This window comes from Paramisgurnus dabryanus, chromosome 4 (assembly GCF_030506205.2).
Source record: "Paramisgurnus dabryanus chromosome 4, PD_genome_1.1, whole genome shotgun sequence".
NCBI classification, from domain to species: Eukaryota; Metazoa; Chordata; class Actinopteri; order Cypriniformes; family Cobitidae; genus Paramisgurnus; species Paramisgurnus dabryanus.
The window spans coordinates 42,164,955-42,184,634 of record NC_133340.1 but is presented as its reverse complement, the minus strand read 5'-3'; the positions used below and the strand labels follow the sequence as shown (position 1 = coordinate 42,184,634).

Below are 19,680 nucleotides of genomic sequence, written 5' to 3'. Positions count from 1 at the left end.
CTCAGTTTCTGTCAATGATGACATTCATTGACACAGGCCTTTTTCTTTGACTATAACTTTAGCTCAGTTCAGTCATGATTTTGGCCTTCTGAAAACTCAGTATGCTCACATTTATTATTTCTTTAGCTTTTTTTTTTAGATTTCCTTCATAAGTACGTTTTTATTAACAGAATGAAAAAAATTGAATAAAATAGTTTTTTTTTTTTGCAGTGTATTAGGCTATGTCTCTCCACATCTTGGAGTTAAAATATTTAACGTATACGGTTTTTTACACTTATTTTGTTTTTAATTCTTCTATCGAACGTAGTAGCCTATTCATGAAGAAATATTATTTTTGGGGAAATATTAAAATCAGAATAGTGTTAAATCATATGATATACTCAAAACATTTACATTTTTAAATCTATAGGCCTACATATTTTATACAATACCCTAAATAGTTTTAGCGGCCTCTCTCATAGAAATCCAGGCTAATGAACTGCATTAAAGTCCTATTGAAAAGTTGATCCTAATCGTAAAAATTACTTACAAAAATATTTAAATGTTTTAATCGAAATGACTTGAATAAAAACAAATAGCCATTGGTTGTTTTAAAAAGTCTATTATTGTTTGATTGTAAAAACAAGTGCAGTTGAGTGCGCGTGTGTGGTGCAGTGACGTGACCGACCGTGAACCTGTTCTTCACACGAGACAAAAGGTTCGCCCCCTCGTGGCACTGATGGCGCATACGGAATTCCACAGAATATGTCGGCTGAAGCTTTTTAGTATTTCAGTCACTTAAAGTTTTCATTATTCTCACCACACAAAATAGCCCATGTTTGTATTTCATCTGTAAACGTAGAATAACAGAAATAGAATGTCCGTAAACAAAGTAAAACATTTGAAGAGATATATATATTTTTAAAGCATTGTTCTTTTTTAGTTTAAAGCGTCCAATTAAAAATGTGCAGTTTAGATAATGTAATATCGTGGTTCGGTAGAATGTAACACAGAGATTATTATTTATTTATTTTACTTCAAGAAACCTAAAGTGTTTGAAAACAACACACCTTTATTGATTATGGATATAAATAAATAAAAAAATCAATATAGTAATAACCGAGAGGTGTGCAAATAGGCAGTGTAGCCTATAAATTGTTTTATTCCATCAATTATTAAGAACCAATTTAATTCAAGAGTTTATAATTCAAGTCTATTGAATAAATAAACAAAATTAATTTTTATGTTCAGAACAACAAACCCCTAAGCAGGATTATCATTCTTAAAATGTCAAATTTAATGCTTGTTTTTTTCTATTACCACAACAGCTATTTCAATAACCATTTTCTAAATACCCACCAGCTACTAAATCAACATTTTATCAGATGCTTAATAATCCATAGTTGGTGTGGGTGGTAGAAAATGAAATGGCATATGCTGATATTCAAGTTTGCGTTCGTGCAGTATTCGTAATATGTCAGTCAATGTTACAAACAGTAAATATGACTGATTATTTATCGAAATCATATAGTACACTTATAAAAACAAATAATAATGTACATTTTTATTATTAATTATTACATTTATTTCGTAGTATTACAGAGATTAGTAGTATTACAGAGATTCTTCGCCGTTTTATAAAAATACATTTATTACATTAAATGAAAAAAAAAGTATTTAGTTTTTATAACCTACACTTAAATAAGTAAAATCAACAACGTATCAATGTTTTATAAAGCCTCCATTACAATGATTTTCCAATACTTTATGCATTCATAACATCAAAAACCCATTTTGAGGGAATGCATTAACTATTTATTAGATAGACGACTGAAGTGAGTACAAACGGATATTAAAAAAATATTCCACCCTTAATTGAAATTAAGCATGGGAACGGCGACGCAAGAGAACCGAATACTATGCAAGACTCCCTATTTGTCAATGCACAATTGGGACAGCGCGTCACTTTCAGTGTTGGCCAATCGGTGTCGTCGTTGTCTGAGCGCGACTCTGGACGAATGTGACGGCAGAGGTGCAGTGCACGGATAGGTAGACCTCAGTTGATTGACAGTCACTCCTCGGCGCTGTAGTAGATTCAGAGCGCTGAGGCTTTGGCGCTGTCCACAAGAGAGCAGGTTCTGAAACGCGCCGTGCGCTCGTTCTGTGTTGCGCGGTAAAGACCGAGGCTCGCCGCACATCCACCACTTCTCACCAGCGGGGCATTCACACTGGACGAACATTGTTCGGCGGACATTATCGTTTTTGACCCTCTCAGTGACCGAGACCAATTACACTACCCTTTGAGCCATCTGAGACTTTCCGTGGATTTTTACTCAAGTGCAAAAGTTGCCTGTTTTTCTTCACGAGTTGTCTTGGACATTCCACAAGAAAAAATGATCATCGCAAAGGCTGTTTTGTATTTTCTATTTAACTCTGGCAAACATTTTGATTCCGGTTCCATATGATGCACTTTTTAATTTCATTCGTCCCTGGTCATATGTCTATTGTTTGGGGACATTTTTCCTGTTGGAGTTATCTGTGTATTTTTCAAAAAAGAGAATCCGGAGGAGTTCTGAGGTATTAGATGATCAAGATGCAAGGAAATCACATTCATAAGCCTTTGAAGTTGCGGTGAAAATCAATTGAATCTTTTGGGTTCTCGTAACCGAACCAGGATTTTACAAATCACCAGAAGAGACTGTTAACGGCGCTCTGACAGTGCGAACCTCAGTCACAGTTCACGGGTCACGGTCAGTGAAGCGAGGATGTCAAGATAAATCTGCTAAGAAACAAGACTTCTACATTTTATTTTAACTTTAACTTAAGGACACCTTTCGGACTTAAAGCAGTTTATTTTACCAGGGTTTTCTTTAAAAGTACTGTTTTGTGAACCCTCTCGCCCAGTGATGTCCATCTGAATCAGTTCACTCTGGATGTTGGGCCGCAAAATATCCTGACCCTTCAGGGTTGTGTCCTGACTATTTGAACTTCGTCTTATTGATGATGGATGAGAAAAAATATTATTTATGAATGATCTTTTTCTATTTCTCCCCCATATCCAGTAAGCTGTTACCACACTTCTACTTCAGGTTAAATGATCTATTTTTAAACCAAAGTTTCTTTTGACTTCTAAACAGTTTAAACGGAGTTTAAAAGAAACTATTTCGAACAGAACGGACTGACTACATTCGCACAAACCTTTAAAAGACCAACAACGGGACAATACAGTTTGTTTGGTTTTAAACAGAAAGGCCATTTCTACTTACCGATGGAAATCCACTGCAAACACGACCCGTTCGCCGCAATGCACAGTAAGTGCAGACTTTTATTTATAATTAATTGCTATCTAAAGTTTGATTTTATTCTACGTTGCACAAAATTGTTTTATTCTGTGTACTGGCAAAATTACAAAGATACCTAACGTTCAAAGTAAGCTATTTATTTGATTGCTGATATCTTAAATAAGACGAATTTTAAAAATCACAAAAATAACCTAAATAAGCAACAAATAGTCAGTTTTATTTATAAACTGGTACAGTTTTTGCAGCTTTATCGGTTAATTAGAGATTTTCTTTTTTTAACCAGTCAGGTTGCTTTGTTAGAGCTTTAGCCTTCTGTTAGACAATCCCTGGGGGAAAGAGAGGGGGAAAGAAATCGCGGCCAAGACCAGCAACCAGCGGACATTAACTGAACTTGAACCGCAGCTGAGATTATAAACAGGCTCAATAACCTTTTAACATGTTGCTTGAGGGAAACTGTAAACAGCCACTTATGAGGTAAAACGAAAGCTAAAGTTGCTTACTGTGGCGGAGAGATGTGTGGTCACTCATTCGTGACATGGCCGACACTTGTGCACCCCCAAAATACTCGCATCAAGGGCTCCCTTTCTCTTTCGATCTGTTCAGTTTTTCTGTCTTCAACTCACAATTACAGCCGCAAACAACATCTAGACATTTAAATAGTCTGCAACACAAGAAAAGTGTAGCCTAAGGCACATTAAAACTTGCAAAATGTGTACAATAATTTGCATCTTTAATTCGTATATTAATAGGCTAATATAAATATATATTTATTAATGAAGAGAGCGAGATTCAGCGTATTTCCGAATTTTTGCAAAAATATTTTCGTTTTGTCATCCAAATAAAGAGCTGGAAATAACATATAATGCACTCCAAAAATGTATAAAAATGTATTAGTGATTTTCCATCTGTCCCTATCCAGCCTCTTATTTATCTCATCTTTATCCTCGCTGAATAAACCTAATACACTGCAATACTTAAATATGCACGCATGCCACAAACACCCACGCACGCACATCTATGTGAAATGACATAGATCTATTGGCACGGTGAATGAAACGGTGGATTAGATGTATAGGCTACACATTTCTGAAGCTAGAACGAATCACGTTTTCTCTCCGCCACATCTCAACACAATCCGCGGGGTAAAACGATTACAAGTAAATGTCAAACGGTGCAAGCAGTGAGAATTGCAACTATTTTAGGAAACTTCACTGAATTTGTGCGTGCAAGAGAGATCCGTGACTTTAGGGTCATAATGTTGTAAACTCACCGAATAATCATGAATATTGATGAGCAGTCGCTGTCTAACAAAAAGTGGACATAAAAAGTTTAAACACTTTTACTGGTCTATATCTAACATTCCATCTGCAGAAAATAAAATGTTATAGGCTACGACTGTTTTTATAGTACCAGTTTGTCTGCAATGGTAAAAACCAAGTTTTGTATATATGTATCTTTATGTATAAAATATTAGGCTATTATTTTAATTTTGCGAGTGGGTTCATAACAATGCTTATCAAAGGTTGAAAACTAGGTCTTTGTAGGAGTGAGATGTTGACGTTTCAGAAGAATAAAAAAGAGAAATATATATATATATATATATATATATATATATATATATATATATATATATATATATATATATATATATATATATATATATTGCATTTCTGAAAAGTCTCAGCTTGTTCAAAATGTTCTGCTGTAGGCTATCTGTGTTTTTGGTTGTTGGAATTGTTGTGAAAGGTTTACATAACATACTTATTTTTTATATTTTACATAAACTAAATACGTAATAATAATAATAATAATAATACATAGGCCTATTATCAAGGTGTTAATACAAGTTTATAATTATCATTTAGATTAATTAGGTTGAAAAATACGTAGGCTAAATACGTAAACTATTTAAAAACGTAAACTATCAAAAATAAATTAATTAATACGTTTAAAATGAATACGAAATATTCCCAAATAGAAATATACGTATAAATGGTTTATAAATGCAGATGAATAATAATAAAACGTTTATTTTGAACTTTTTTAATTTATCAGCACAATATTAATTTTTGTGATGTGTATGTGGGGGGGTCAAGACTTAGGGTTTACTTTAAAGGTTTGATAATCATATTTCCATTTGCATTCCTCTTTGAAAACACATTCAGTTGCCTTAATTCTCAAACAGTCCCTTGCTTGTTTTTTTTCTTTGGCCTGTTTGTTAAAGCACGCCTGATGCTTGTGGTTTGGTTTGCTCTGTTTAGAGCAGTTTAATCGGAGCCGATAGCGGATCGTAATGGAGCAGCGTCTCTAATCGGGTTTATTTTCTGGATGGGGGAGCATGAATGTCTTTCAGCCGCTCTCGCTATTTCTAAACGGAACCTGCCTTGAAATCAATCAAAGCTCCAGGAACACTTCGATTTATAAGCCAACCGTATTTGCAGAAGAAACGGGGAAAAGTCTGGGTCAGATCACATCTGAATAGCTTGTTTCGTTTAATCCTTACTTCAACCTTTTCTGTCTCCCTCTCTCGCTCTTTGACACAGGCACTTATATTAAACACATACGCATTCTCACACACACGCGCGCACGCGCACACACACACACCTTACTGCAGCTCTCTCTTTCTGTCTCTCTCTCTCTCTCACACACACACACACACAAACACACACACGCACGCACGCACGCACGCACACACACACAATTTTTGCTTGCTTATGCATAATGTGTATAGTTTGCGCATAACTGTACTTTGCATAACTGTGCATAACTGTTAAGCCTGTCTTACAAAAATTGAACTCTGAATGTATTTGTAAATAATTGTAGATAAACAGTTTGTTATGAGTTATGATTCAATGCGTAATAAAAATTGATCACAGGGAACCAACAGTCAAACTGGTTAAACCAACTTTAACAGCTTGCTCAGGAATGTTTAAATAATAAACCAAACAAAACAAATAATAAAGTTATAAAGTTAAAGCTGAAACATACAAGAGATTATAAAAATACGTTAGCAACAAAAACAAATAAAGAGAGAAAAAATAATGATATAAAAAAGGATCCCTTTAAAAAAATAAAAGACTTCCAAAAAGACCTCTTAAAAACCTTAAGGGTTAAATCACTAAGTGAAGAATTTTCATATGCAAAACACTGCCAAAGTAGACAGCCTTAAGAAAATGACAAATAGCAGTTTTTTAATTTTCTGTCAGCTAAACTTATGTATTTACTCATGGGGACGCAAAGCCCAGTTTAATATTGCCTGCTCGGCTCTATTTAAGATCCATTACCCTGTAGCTGGGATTAACAGATACCCCCAGTTCTTTTGTGTGTGTGTTTGTGTGTTTCTGTCTAAAGCAATCAGTATGTTAATATGACAGATTGACTGGATTACCACATAGACTTTTGCACTAAACACAGACAGAGACACACATATACAGACACATCCTTTTTATTATGCTACAAATGAATGTTCAAATTCTTATGAATATATACAAAAATGTACCTTTTTGTCACTGTGATGGTACCTTTTAAAAAGGTCCTAATATGTACCATTTACAGATATGTACCTTTGAGGTACCAGTATGTGCTTTTTAGGTGCGTGTACCCTAGAGGTACCAATATGTAATGTTTAGATGCAAAAGTGTACTTTAGGAAAAGGTACTGCCCCAGTAACAAATTTTGTGCCTTCATGTACATTTTATTCTGAGAGTGTAGAAGAACATAAAACATTTGGGCCAATGTGTTTAAAACCAAAATAGATACACAAACATACAAACTTCAAAGTGCAGGGCATCTGTCATTCTCTCAATGACCACTAGGGACAAATAAGTTAAAGTGGAGACTGCATATTTCAAACCTGCAGGACACACAGCAAAATGTTTTTACTGTCATGTGTACAAAAAAGCTACAGTGTATAAGGCAGACATTTATGATTTGCTAATATGAGTTTCCTCATATTGCTGTTTGTGTTCACAGGGCATGGAGGGGTGAATCAGCTGGGTGGGGTGTTTGTGAATGGGAGACCTTTGCCTGATGTGGTCAGGCAGAGGATTGTGGAGTTAGCCCATCAGGGCGTACGCCCATGTGACATCTCCCGCCAGCTCCGGGTCAGCCATGGCTGCGTCAGCAAGATACTGGGCAGGTGAGTTCTGCTTATTATAAAGAAATGCGATGGAAAAGCCTGCTGACACAGAACAGTTTGCAGGGACTTTCAAAAGGATAACAAAAAGCAACACAATATTACTTGTACATTTTGACACATGCTTAATGCCATTATAGAGTACCATCATCACTGTACCATAGTGCTGGCACAGTACTTTTTTGTAAGTGGAAATACATTTTACATTAGAGCTTTGTGTCTGGAAATGATTTGGTATGCCACTAAGCAACTTTGCTATAGAGATCATTATTGGTAAACACTACTGACTTGTCTTGTGTCAATACACAGAAGACAAATAGTATGAGTTTCATGAATTTTGTGACATAATGCATTGGTATTTTATGTATTGGTTAGTAATACAAGACAAATGTGTTTATAGTCAGTGCTTTCAAACACCAAGGATTAGGTTCCCACACACAAAGTTCGCTATAGTCTCAGGAAGAAAAAAAGATTTGAATGGAGAATCTCTGTTGCTATTTTATCCAGAACTAGGTTTAATCTTTGCTTGGGAAACGGGCTTAATGTCTTCTTATGCATTTAAACATGGGCCTGTATTTGTTTTGGAGTCCTGCCTTTAAACACTTTCCAACCTTTCTTGTATTTTGTCATCGATTTAAATTGAACAATGCATATTAGAAATCACTTTCTAAAATTCTTGAATATACATACACTGATAAATGTTATTGGACTGATATTCCCTCCGCCAGTCTGACTCAGCATTTCCTTTCACAGATAACGTGTTAAAATTCAAAAATTCTGAAGTCAAAGCTCGGTCTTTTCTTTCGGTGACAAAAAAGAAAAGATTCATCACATTTTTCATTTGCATCAAAATGACACCGGCACCATACGTCTCCTGAGGTGGGAGGGATGGTTGGAGGGACAGAGAAAAAGAGAGAGAGAGAAGGAGAGAGAAAGAGGCAGGAAGGGTTAAGGGGGAGGACAGAATTTGAATGGATAAAGGTGTGGATTAGTGCTAGAGCCTTTAGCTATATCAAAAAATGTGTTTCCCATTGTTCTCTTCTCCCTCAACCCTCTTCCCTCAGCCCTAGTCCAACTCACTCAACCGTTACTGTGGCGCTCCGTCTGTGTGTGCGTGCGGTAATATCTTCCCTCCCTCTCTCACTGCTCGGGCAGAAAACACACTAATATGTGGGCTGCGAGTGAGGTTTGAGTAAATAAGGCGTATGACTAACTCTGCTGTCTTCTTAATGAGGGAATTTCCTGCGTGCTCTTTTCAAGTTGCTTTTCGTTGGTGATCTGTGGGGACTTTGCTCTTGGTTTATTTTTGTGTGTGATGGGCCAAAAGCAATAAACCACCCGAGGCAGTGCATCACAGGGGATTTTACAAGAGGTAAAGAAGGGTAATCTGCACAATGTGAAATTAAGGTAAAATAATATTGGTAAGAATCACAGAATGCATGGCCTTGGATTGCTCATTGTATTTATAAAACTGCAGCAACAGCAATATAAGATTTTCAATAAATTATAATCAACTGGTAAAATTGTATTAGCCCATATCTACACTCTCAGTAATAAAAGTACAGAAGCTGGGGTGGTACCCTTTGTACCTAATGGGTGCATATTAGTACTTTAAAAATACATATCTGTGCCTAAAATGTACATATTAGCCTACTGTCCCACTGACAGCTTATGAACACTGTAAAAAGTGAAAACTTACTTAAATAACTTGCTTCAATTGGTAACAACTACAAAAATTTTGTTTTATAAACTTACATTTTCAAATTTTTAGTGAAAACTTTAAGGTGAAAAAAAAATTCAGTTAATAACACCTGAAATATCTTAACATTTTCAGCTTACATATTTCACTGAAAGTGAGAACATTTAGGTTGAAAAAACTTTTTTAGGAGATACCAATTGAAGTAATTTTTAAGTTGATCCAATTTTTACTTACATTTAAGCATTTAGCAGACACTTTTATCAAAATTGATGTGTCATTTGTTATACCAAGTTACAAGTTTTCCAAATTCTGAAACAGTACTTGTTAAGACAGTCGTGTAGCAAGTCAGTCGCGGGCCCATATGCAAAAAAAAAATGTACGGGCCCCCTTAAGCCAAAGCCCCCCCAACCTTGCCCGTTGGCACTGTTAACTGTGGAGTGCAGGTCTTTTAACAACATATACTTTTAATAAGGTAGCCAAATATTTTTACTTTACTTTTTTACTTTAAAGGGTAGATTTAAATAAAGAAAAACTAAATGTTTTGGGTAGTTTTTGAATCGTGACTAACTTCTCCGCATTCTTTTTTCTCTTTAAGGCCCCACTTTTATGTTTATATTTGTCCATCCTTAATGTTCATGTAGATAGCCACTATAGTAACCTCTCACACTGTGTTTTCTATTTTTTTTTGGGGGGGGGGGGCGGCAATGCGTCATGTAAAAAAAATAAGGGCGTAGTTGTCTACGGCAGCTGCAGAGTGCAAAAAATAAATAACCGCAAACAAGAAATAACGGGGAAATTAGACATTAGGGAGAAATAAGAAATCACTACACATGATATGCATACAAAAATATATTTATTGCAGCCACAAATAAAAATTAAATTGAAACATTTTTTTTTATTAAAAGCTGGGGCCCGGGCCCATTTGCACGTGCATACCCTGCATGCCCAGACGCTACGCCACTGTGTTAAGAGAAAAAGAGAGTTAGTAATTTATTTTCTAAATAAATAAAAAAATTTAAGGTAGAAGAGGTGGAAATGCAGTCAATATCAAATTGTCAAGTATTTTTTGGAAGAGATGAGTTTTTAGTTGTTTTTTGAATGTTACAAGAGATGTGGCTGAGTGGACTCCTATAGGAAGATCATGCCACCACAGGGAGAAGTGTAGGAAAATGAGCAAGAATGTGATTTAGTGCCCTTCTGTAAAGGTATGACAAGGTGCCGCTCATTTGCTGAACGTAAGTTCTGAATGGGGTGTAGGAATGCAGAAAAGTGTGAAAGTATGCTGGTGCAGTGCCAGTAAAAGTTCGGTAAGAGAGTAGTATTAGTGACTGACTTATATCTGACACGCGTTTCAATCGGTAGCCAGTGGAGAGAGATGAAGAGCGGCATTACATGAGCCCTTTTGGGCTCCTGAAAGCCGAGCTTCTGAGTTCTGAACCAGTTGGAGTGGTTTGATAGACTTTGCAGGAAGGCCAGCAAGGAGAGCATTGCAATAGTCCAGCCTACAGATTACCAGGGCATGGATCAGGAGTTGTGCAGCATGCTCTGTAAGGAATGGCCGTATCTTCCTGATATTGTATAATGCAAATCGACATGATCGCGCTGCCTTTGCAATGTAATTAGTGAATGACAATTTGTAATCAAAGATTAAACCAAGGTTTCTGGCAGTTTTGGAAGAAGTGATGGTTGTGTTGCCAAGTTGATTGGATAGGTTGTGCAGGATCCAGGGTTGTGTGCTGCTATGGGGGTAGGATTGTCTGGGTGAAATGAGAAGAAGATCTGGGTGTCATCAGCATAGCAGTGGTAGGAGAAACTGAGATGTCTGTATGTGCCTATCCTAAAGATGTGGTATGTAGTTGAAGAAAAGGAGTGGACCAAGCACTAATCCCTGAGGGACCCCAGTGACCATCTGTTGAGCTGTGGACAGCGTGCCTTTCCACGACACTCTGAAGGATCTTTTTGAGAGATAATATTTGAACCACTGGAGTATCTGTGATCCCTTGCGATGATAGGGTGGCTAGTAGAATCTGATGGTTGACTGTGTCAAAGACTGCCGACAGTTCTATCAGAATCAGAATCACACAATATACCTTTATTTCTGACAGTTTAGGCAGACTTAGGTTGCATTTGCAGCTTGGCAGAATTTGTCAGATGTATGTTCATCATCATTTTTTTAATGATGTGACCAATCAAACTTTAAAATCAGTATTCTTTTTCATTCCTTTAATTTGGCTGTGATGCAGTCATTTAAAGTCATTGTGTATATTCCTGCAGTTCAGTTGGTAGAGCATTACATTAGTATCGCAAATATTCTGGGTTTGAAAACCTTGAAACACACATTCTGTTAAAATGTGTACACCTTGAATGCATAAGTCGCTTTGGATAAAAGTGTCTGCTAAATTTGCCTATTGGGTAAGAGATTCATAAGTTAATATGTTTAATGCAGGTTAAAAAAATAGGTGTTTTTTTAATGTTTTTCTGTTTGTTATTCTGTATTGGCTGTAGACACTACAAACCTACATTCTGATGTAATATCCTTTCTACCTGTATGTTTAGGCTACTCTGGCCATGTGATATAAACTTCTCAATATAACTGCTCTATACAGGTACTATGAGACCGGCAGCATCAGACCAGGGGTGATCGGAGGCTCCAAACCAAAGGTTGCTACACCCAAAGTAGTTGACAAAATCGCTGATTACAAACGCCAAAACCCCACCATGTTTGCCTGGGAGATAAGAGACAGACTGCTGGCAGAAAGAGTGTGTGACAATGACAGCGTTCCTAGCGTCAGCTCAATCAACAGGTGTGTGTTTGCTTTTCCTAAATTTGTGTATATGTGCATGTCATTGTGACACTTTATAAGGTGTGAGTGCATATGTGTGTGGAAACCCTTATGAATTTGAAAACAAACTGATCAGTACATTACAGCAACGCATGGAGGAGAGAGAGAGAGAAAGAAAGAAAGAGAAAGAGAGGAAAACAAAGGGACTGAGTCGGTAGAGTAAAATGAAACACATATTCATGAGGAGTGTCCAGCTCACTGGTTCAACAGCATGTGTACAATGACAACCCCTCTTAGAGAGAGAGCGAGAGAGAGAGAGAGAGAGAAAGAGAAAGAAAAAGAGAGAGAGAGAGAGAAAAGGAGAGGGAAAGTGCTTTGCTTGAGCACCCATGCAGGAAGTGTGGGACTCTGCTGCCATGTCAGGCTGCATAAGCCACTAACACACACACATGCATGCACACGCACGCACGCACGCACACACACACACACACACACACACACACACACACACACACACACACACACACACACATTGCCATATGTGACATTCTATGGTCGTAATGGTTTTTTAACTGAGTTAATCATATTTATCTAACCCTAATCCAATCCCTAAACCTAACCCTCGCAAAACACCTTGAGCATTTTTAATAAAAACATATTTTTTTGTCCCTTATGCTAATTTTTGTCTACTTAAAGCACATATTGAAGCCCCCTTCACAAACCCTACAATTCCCACACAGCCTAATGGTCTAATGGTCCTCTAACACTTGTTTTTTGCAGGATCATTCGCACTAAAGTTCAGCAGCCACCCGGTCAATCAGGAGTTGTCTCCACCCATAACTTAGGTAAGAGTTATACTGCTTTTTCAATACACTTATTTACTTCACCAACTTTCATTGCTTAAAGGGACACTTTTATGAAAATAGGCTCATTTTCCAGCTCCCCTAGAGTTAAACATTTGATTCTTATCATTTTGGAATCCATTCAGCTGATTCAGCACTTTTAGCATATCTTAAGATAATCCATTGAATCTGTTTAGACCATTAGCATCGTGCTAAAAAATGACCAAAAGATTTCAATATTTTTTTTTGTTTAAAACTTCTGTAGTTACATCATGTACTAAGATTAAGACGATTTTCTAGGCAGATATGGAACTATACTCTCAAACTATAATCAAGGACTTTGCTGCTGTAACATGGCTGCAGGAGGCGTAGTGATATTACGCACTGCCTGATAATAGTCCCCTTGGTTACTTTTTAATAGCAGAGGACTATTTTCGGGCACTGTGTAATATCACTACGCCTGCTGCAGCCATGTTACAGCACCAAAGTCCTTTATTATTACACCAGTTGGAGAGTATAGTCCTAACCATATCTACCAAGAAAATCGCAACATTTAATTTTCCTTTCGGCATGGATTATGCTAAGCTATGCTAAAAGTGCTAGAGCCAGACCTGGAGATCAGCTGAATCGATTTCAAAACAGTAAGAATCAAATGTTTAACTCTAGGGGAGCTGAAAGATGAGCATATTTTCAAAAAACTTGGAATGTCCCTTTAATATTGAGGTTGCTATGAAGAGACAATCACTTACATTGAGTAAATAATTTGTTTTAAAAATATGTTAATTTTCAAGTCTTGATTTTTGAGTGGTTCAGACTTTGGTATCTTGGCCATTATGAGCACAGTCTATGACATTGTCAATATCTCTTTTGAAACAGAGATGAAGAGACCCAGTATAAGAAAAATCCTTAAACCTGAACACTTTTTTTGCTCTCCATTTATTGCTGTCTATAGGGTTGAAATTTTGAACTTTTCCTGTATGTCTATTTAAAAGTCACTCATCTAGTGAAACTAAACCACTGAAGGAGAATCTTTAAAAATGGTGTGAGCTCAGTTCCAAAAGAAAACTCCTGTCAACAGTTAATAAAGTAGTGGATTGCGTTTGTCTCTCTTCCAGTAATCTTTATAATCACACACCAGCGCTTAATCTAAATTAATTTTGCACGCACAACGCTCACCAGTTCTCCGTCTCCCTCAGATTATGATGATAAATACTTCTCATAGTCAGGCGGAAAATTGAAATTTAGGGATTTTGAATATATAAGGTTTTCAGTTCGGGTTTCCATTCCTTGACGCGAGGGGAAGAAAGCAGGAAAGAATAAGAGAATCAGATAATTGAAACGATAAATCAAGAGTAAAAAATGGAGGGATATGCATTCATTACATTTTCCACCTGGTTAGCAAACGAGAGCGACAGGCGAGAGGCGGCATTTATCTTTTCTGTGAGCGATTTGTTTTCCTTTTTTTCCCTCCTTCATCATTTTAGCACAGTCTGTTGGGATGTGGGATTAGCCTCATCTCTACACCTTAGTGTCCCCTTGGGGCCACTGTACTGTCACTCAGGCTGTACATCAGCTGACAGGAAGTGAGATAAAGAGCGGCGAGAGGAAATGAAGGGTTGACAGAGAGAAGACTTTGTGCCCTCGTCCCCTACTGCGAAGACCTCACAGACAGCCAGACATGTTGAAAAGCTGTTAGCTTGTTAGCGTCTTATCCTTGGGCGGAAGCACGTTGCCAAAATAGAGTGGCAGCTTGTTTTGGTGAAAGGTTATTGGAAGAAAAAATGCTGGGCCAAGAACCACAAAAGGAAAACACTGACACAAGAACAATCTTTACATACTTAACAAATGTCAACGTGCTGGGGTCTTTAACTGGTTTAACTGGAGTCACATAATAATAGTAACAAATTCCTTTTCTGCAGCACTCAAAACGCTTAAGGATATGAAAGGTGGATTCTTCCCAACCACTACCAAAGTCATATTGCGCCAGAACGCCCACCATACACCAACTTATTAGTGGAGAGGAGACAGAGAGCAGTGATACAGTATAGCTAATTTGTATTTATGGTGATTAATAGTAGGCCAATGCAGTAGTTTGGCCAGGATCCAGAGGCACACCCCTACTCTTTTTCGAAAGACATCCTGGGATTTTTAACGACCACATAGAGTCAGGAGGACCACAGTTTTTTTTACGTCTCATCCGAAGGACGGTGCTTTTTGATATTATAGTGTCCCCATGACTATACTGGGGTGTAAAGGGCCGGGTATACTTTTTTTCCGCGTCCGCGTCCGGCTCGCGCGCGCACGCGTCCGCGCAGCTCTCCGGGTATAGTCCCCGCGGCTACACGCGGATGGCCGCGTTCGACACTATACGCAATACTAATGATTTCTTATTCAAATTATTAGTCTAACAGGCTGTCAGGGCAGCACTGATTTGGTGACATTTAGAGTACATTAAAACATTAGGATAGGTGAAGAAAAGTAACTGATCCACCATTGCAAACACAGTTTAGAACAAACAACAAGACAACAAAGAACAGGAATCAAACAAACATGCTCCACAGCTTTCTGTTCTTGGAAGAAGTAAAAGTTAAAGAAGGAAAACGATAGTGTGTGTGCAAATGCTGTCTATTTCCTTTGTATAACTGTTTATAGTGAAGTGTCCTGTCTAAATATTTTCACGCGCATGCGCTGTCGTACGCGGACTGTACGCGCACTGTCCGCGCGGTCTCAAATTTTGGGCTGCACGCGGACGGTCCACGCGGCCGTCTGCGCACCCTCCTGATGACGAAAATGACGAAAATGACGTCATGCGGACGGCGCGCATACGCGGACGTCCCGAGTATACTTTCGGCTTTAGGACCCACACAGACCACAAGGTGAGCACCTCCTGCTGGTCTCACTAACACCTCTAACAGCAGCAACCTAATTTTCCCAGGAGGTCTCCAATCCAAGCACTGACCAAGCTCAACCCTACATAAAATGTAGTCTCACTTAGCCAAACCTTCAGACTGACAGCAGAAGGTCTGGACCCCAAAGTAGCTTTCAATGGCGAAGGTGACATACAAAGCAACCAATCACAGTCCAGTTATTTTCTGACAGATCGTTAAAGAATGCAACACACATGTCTCCTGGAAGTCCTGTAGAGTTTAACCAATCAGATGATGACTTTAAAGTATTTCCAATTTTGTGTGCCTCATATGTTCAGTGAACAGGCTGAGACTGCTTTAAACCCAGTGCAGTCAATATCAAAAAACATTTACATTTTACGCATTTGGCAAATGTGTTATCCCACACAACTTACAGTGCATTTCTTATATTCCTTGGGACACTCCACTTTTTTTGAAAATATGCTTATTTTTCAGCTCCACTAGAGTTAAAAACATTTGATTTTTACCTTTTTGGAATCCATTTAGCTGATCTCCCGGTCTGGCGTTCCCACTTTTAGCATTGCTTAGCATAATCCATTGATTCTGATTAGACCAAGCATCGCACTAAAAATAACCAAATAGTTTGGATATTTTTTCCTATTTAAAACTTGACTCTTCTGTAGTTTCACTGTGTACTAAGACCAACAGAAAATTAAAAGTTGCCATTTTCTATGCAGATATGGCTCTCATTCTGGGGTAATGATCAAGGACTTTACTGCTGTAACATGGCTGCAGCAGGCATAGTGATATTATTTCCGGCTGCTGCGTAATATCATTGCGCCTCCTGCAGCCATGTTACAGCAGCAAAGTCCTTGATCATTACCCCAGAATGATAGTGTAGTACTAGCCATATCTGCCTAAAAAAATCATAACTTTTAATTTTCTGTCGGTCTTAGTACACGATGCAACTACAGAAGTTTTAAATAGGAAAAATATTGAAACTCTTTGGTTATTTTTTAGCGCGATGCTAATGGTCTAATCAGATTCAAGGGATTGTGCTAAGCTATGCTAAAAGTGGTACCGCCAGACCCGTAGATCAGCTGAATGTATGGCCTACAAAAGAAACAAATGAAAAAGGCAAATCAGGGCATTTGTGGCCTAATAGTTAGAAAATCCCTAATTGCTCCCTGGGTGCTGGAGGGATAGCTGCTTTGGGTGTGTGTTTACGCCTTGCCAATCACAACACTTTCACTTTAAAAACAAAAGGTTTCTCAACTTTAACATGAAATGTAGATAACAGTTCCCAAAGTGTTTTGCTTGTAAGTGCAGAAGTTGTTGAACATATACCCCACAATGTTCTTGTATGTCTAACCTCTCTGTAACTTTGTAGCCTCTACAGTAGCAGTGACTCAAGTGTCGGCAGTAACCAGTGATGCCGCAGGCTCCTCCTATTCCATCAGTGGAATTCTGGGAATTAGCTCACCTGCTGATGCAAGCAAGCGGAAAAGAGACGAAAGTAAGTCCATCTGTATTTGTTTGTGTATTGGAAAAGAGTAGGTTCTGATTATTTTGTTCAAATCTCCAAACTTGTCCATTTAATCTTAAGTACATTCCTAGGTGTATCATAGCCCCAGTGCTCAGATGCATTTACACGCATGCGCACACAGTACACAGATAGAAGTTGCTGAACACTGACAGATGCATCAGAGTAGAAGGGGGATTGGATACCACTGACACATCTTAGATAAACATCTTTATCCAGTGGAAGCACAGCGTGTGCATGCGGATGTGCACATGTGTGGGTTTGCACACATGAGTCTATTAAAAAGCCATTGCTTGGCAGACCCCTACAGAACATGAGGGAACTCCAGATGTCACATACCCATAGACTTACACTCACACACACACAATAAGAGTTAAAAAATGACAGACGTTAACAAAAGGAGGTATCTCTGTTTGTTGTTGACATTTAAATTTTGCTATACAGAAATAATACTCTAATAACATATCCTCCTCTAATACATACAACAGTACTGGTCGCTTCTCACTTTCTTCAAATATGACCCATAGAAGCATTTACTAAATTACACAGGCAGCAGGCAATACCACATAAATGTTAACCTCAGTGCAGTGTGTGGTATAATCTGGATGAGATTTAGGCATTTCTGTAGCTCAATTGGTAGAGCGCTGTATTAAAGATATGATCATAGGTTTGATCCCAATGAACACACATGTATTACTGTATGCTACTACGTTTATCCAAGGAATCTGTCTGTTACATGTAAAAGCAAATTTTGCTAATTTAATAAGTGGTAAGGAACCATGTAAAAAGTTCACATATTACGTATATATGTTATGTAAACGTGACTATGATTCGTAATAAGCTGTTTGCAAACTACCTATGGCATGGGTCTTCAACCGGGGGTTCGCGGACGCCCAGGGGGTCTGCCAAATGATGTTTGACCACAAGCTATCTTTTGCTAAAAACGTAAAATATATGTACAAAAAACCGTTACATGTCCCCTTTAAGTTGTGCACGTGCGTGGCCGCGAAGGCGCGCGTTCAGTTTAGCCAGCGGACCAAAATAAAATATCTGAAGATTATAAATGTCCACTCCGGAAGCAGCAGTAGTGACAAAAAAGGCATCATAAAACAGGTAAATCTTATAGGCATGTGTGTCTTTCTTTCCAGTAGCGCCTCACTGCAGTACGTGACATCCAGGGGGCGGGGTTGGATTTAGATCCAGGGGCGGAGCTGGATCCCGATCCAGAGATCCCATTGGTCGGCAGTTTTACCACAAGACACGTCATACACGTGTTTCTGCGTTACCATTTCCGCATTAAGTCGTAACTAAATTAAGTTATTATTTTGACATAAAAACTAACTTTACTTATGACTACAATAAAAGTGCCTTTAGGGTGAAATGTAAGTTTTTTGCTATAATGTTTTGGAGTAAAACATTTCGGGTAAGCCTACTATGAGTAATCTTACCACATGCAGTTTAAGACCTATTAATGGATACAGTATAAATTTGCATAATTATTAAAATATATATGGACTTTGAACTTGTTTTAACGCGTCTTTGCTTACAGCCATTAGGAAACAGGTTTCCCTCGTAGATGGTTTACTTTTTTTTTAATTTGCTAATAAAAGATATCAAATAAATTTGTTTTTATATTTACTCGTATAGGAATAGCTGTGTGGGATAATGTACAAATAAATCCCTTCAGTGATATCAAACTGTCGGGAACGTGTCCGTACCTCTCCTTACACCTAACTGTGATACTTTCTAAATTATGAATCTTTCTCAACTATATTATTAATCAAACGTACACTTAAACTGATAAGAGCAAACGTTGGCGACCACAAGTTGCAACTAATTGCGGGCTGCAACAACGCAAATATACTGGTTCATTTGGCGGAACAAAGTATATAAAGTGGTAGGAGTTGGATCTAGATCCAACCCCGCCCCCTGGATGTTGTGTTCCGCAGTGAGGACCATCTCTTTCTTTCAGAATGTTATTTTAGAATCAGTGCGACATTGTCTCATCGTTATATTTCTGGACGGCTGTTTCGCGCGGTTCAGATTTAAAGCGCTAATTCAACATACAAATGACACCACAGCGTCTGCATTATAAACTTTGACAAAACTATCGCTCGCATGAGAAAAAAAAAATGTATGAAACGCGCACCGTGATGGTGCTTTGTGTAAGATTCATAGCCAGGTTGAAATCCGCCTCTCAAAAACTTCCCCCAAAGAGTTGCGCGCGGACTGAATGTTGTTCCCCTGAGTCAATATTATGAAGCAATGCAGAAAATTAACCTGCCTTACTCAACCTTATGACAATGATGATACACGAGAAAGGCAACAAACCTCTGAATTATAAGAAGCACAACCTCTATCCCCAAGAGAGAGTCTTTGTGCCATTCACCATGATCAGTCATACTGAAAGCCCAGGTTTAGGTAAATTCACAGTAAAATGAAAATCTATTACACTGCAAATACCTTAAAATAATATAATATTATTATTAGATTCATATTATTATTATTATTATTATATTAATATAAAAAC

General features: G+C 37.9%; 1 protein-coding gene across 3 annotated transcripts in view; it reads left to right on the top strand.

Annotated features, from left to right (window-relative positions):
* The window catches only part of pax5 (paired box 5), a 61,088-nt gene that overhangs the window by 1,237 nt on the left and 40,171 nt on the right, over positions 1–19,680 (top strand). For 2 of the 3 annotated variants that reach the window (XM_065254669.2, XM_065254671.2), the window contains exons 2-5: positions 7,254–7,419; positions 11,722–11,919; positions 12,679–12,743; positions 16,998–17,123. In XM_065254669.2, coding sequence (XP_065110741.1) covers positions 7,254–7,419; positions 11,722–11,919; positions 12,679–12,743; positions 16,998–17,123 — 555 coding nt within the window. Of the gene's footprint in view, positions 1–2,078; positions 3,291–7,253; positions 7,420–11,721; positions 11,920–12,678; positions 12,744–16,997; positions 17,124–19,680 lie in introns of those variants that run through there. The other variant, XM_065254670.2, reaches the window with a different exon arrangement.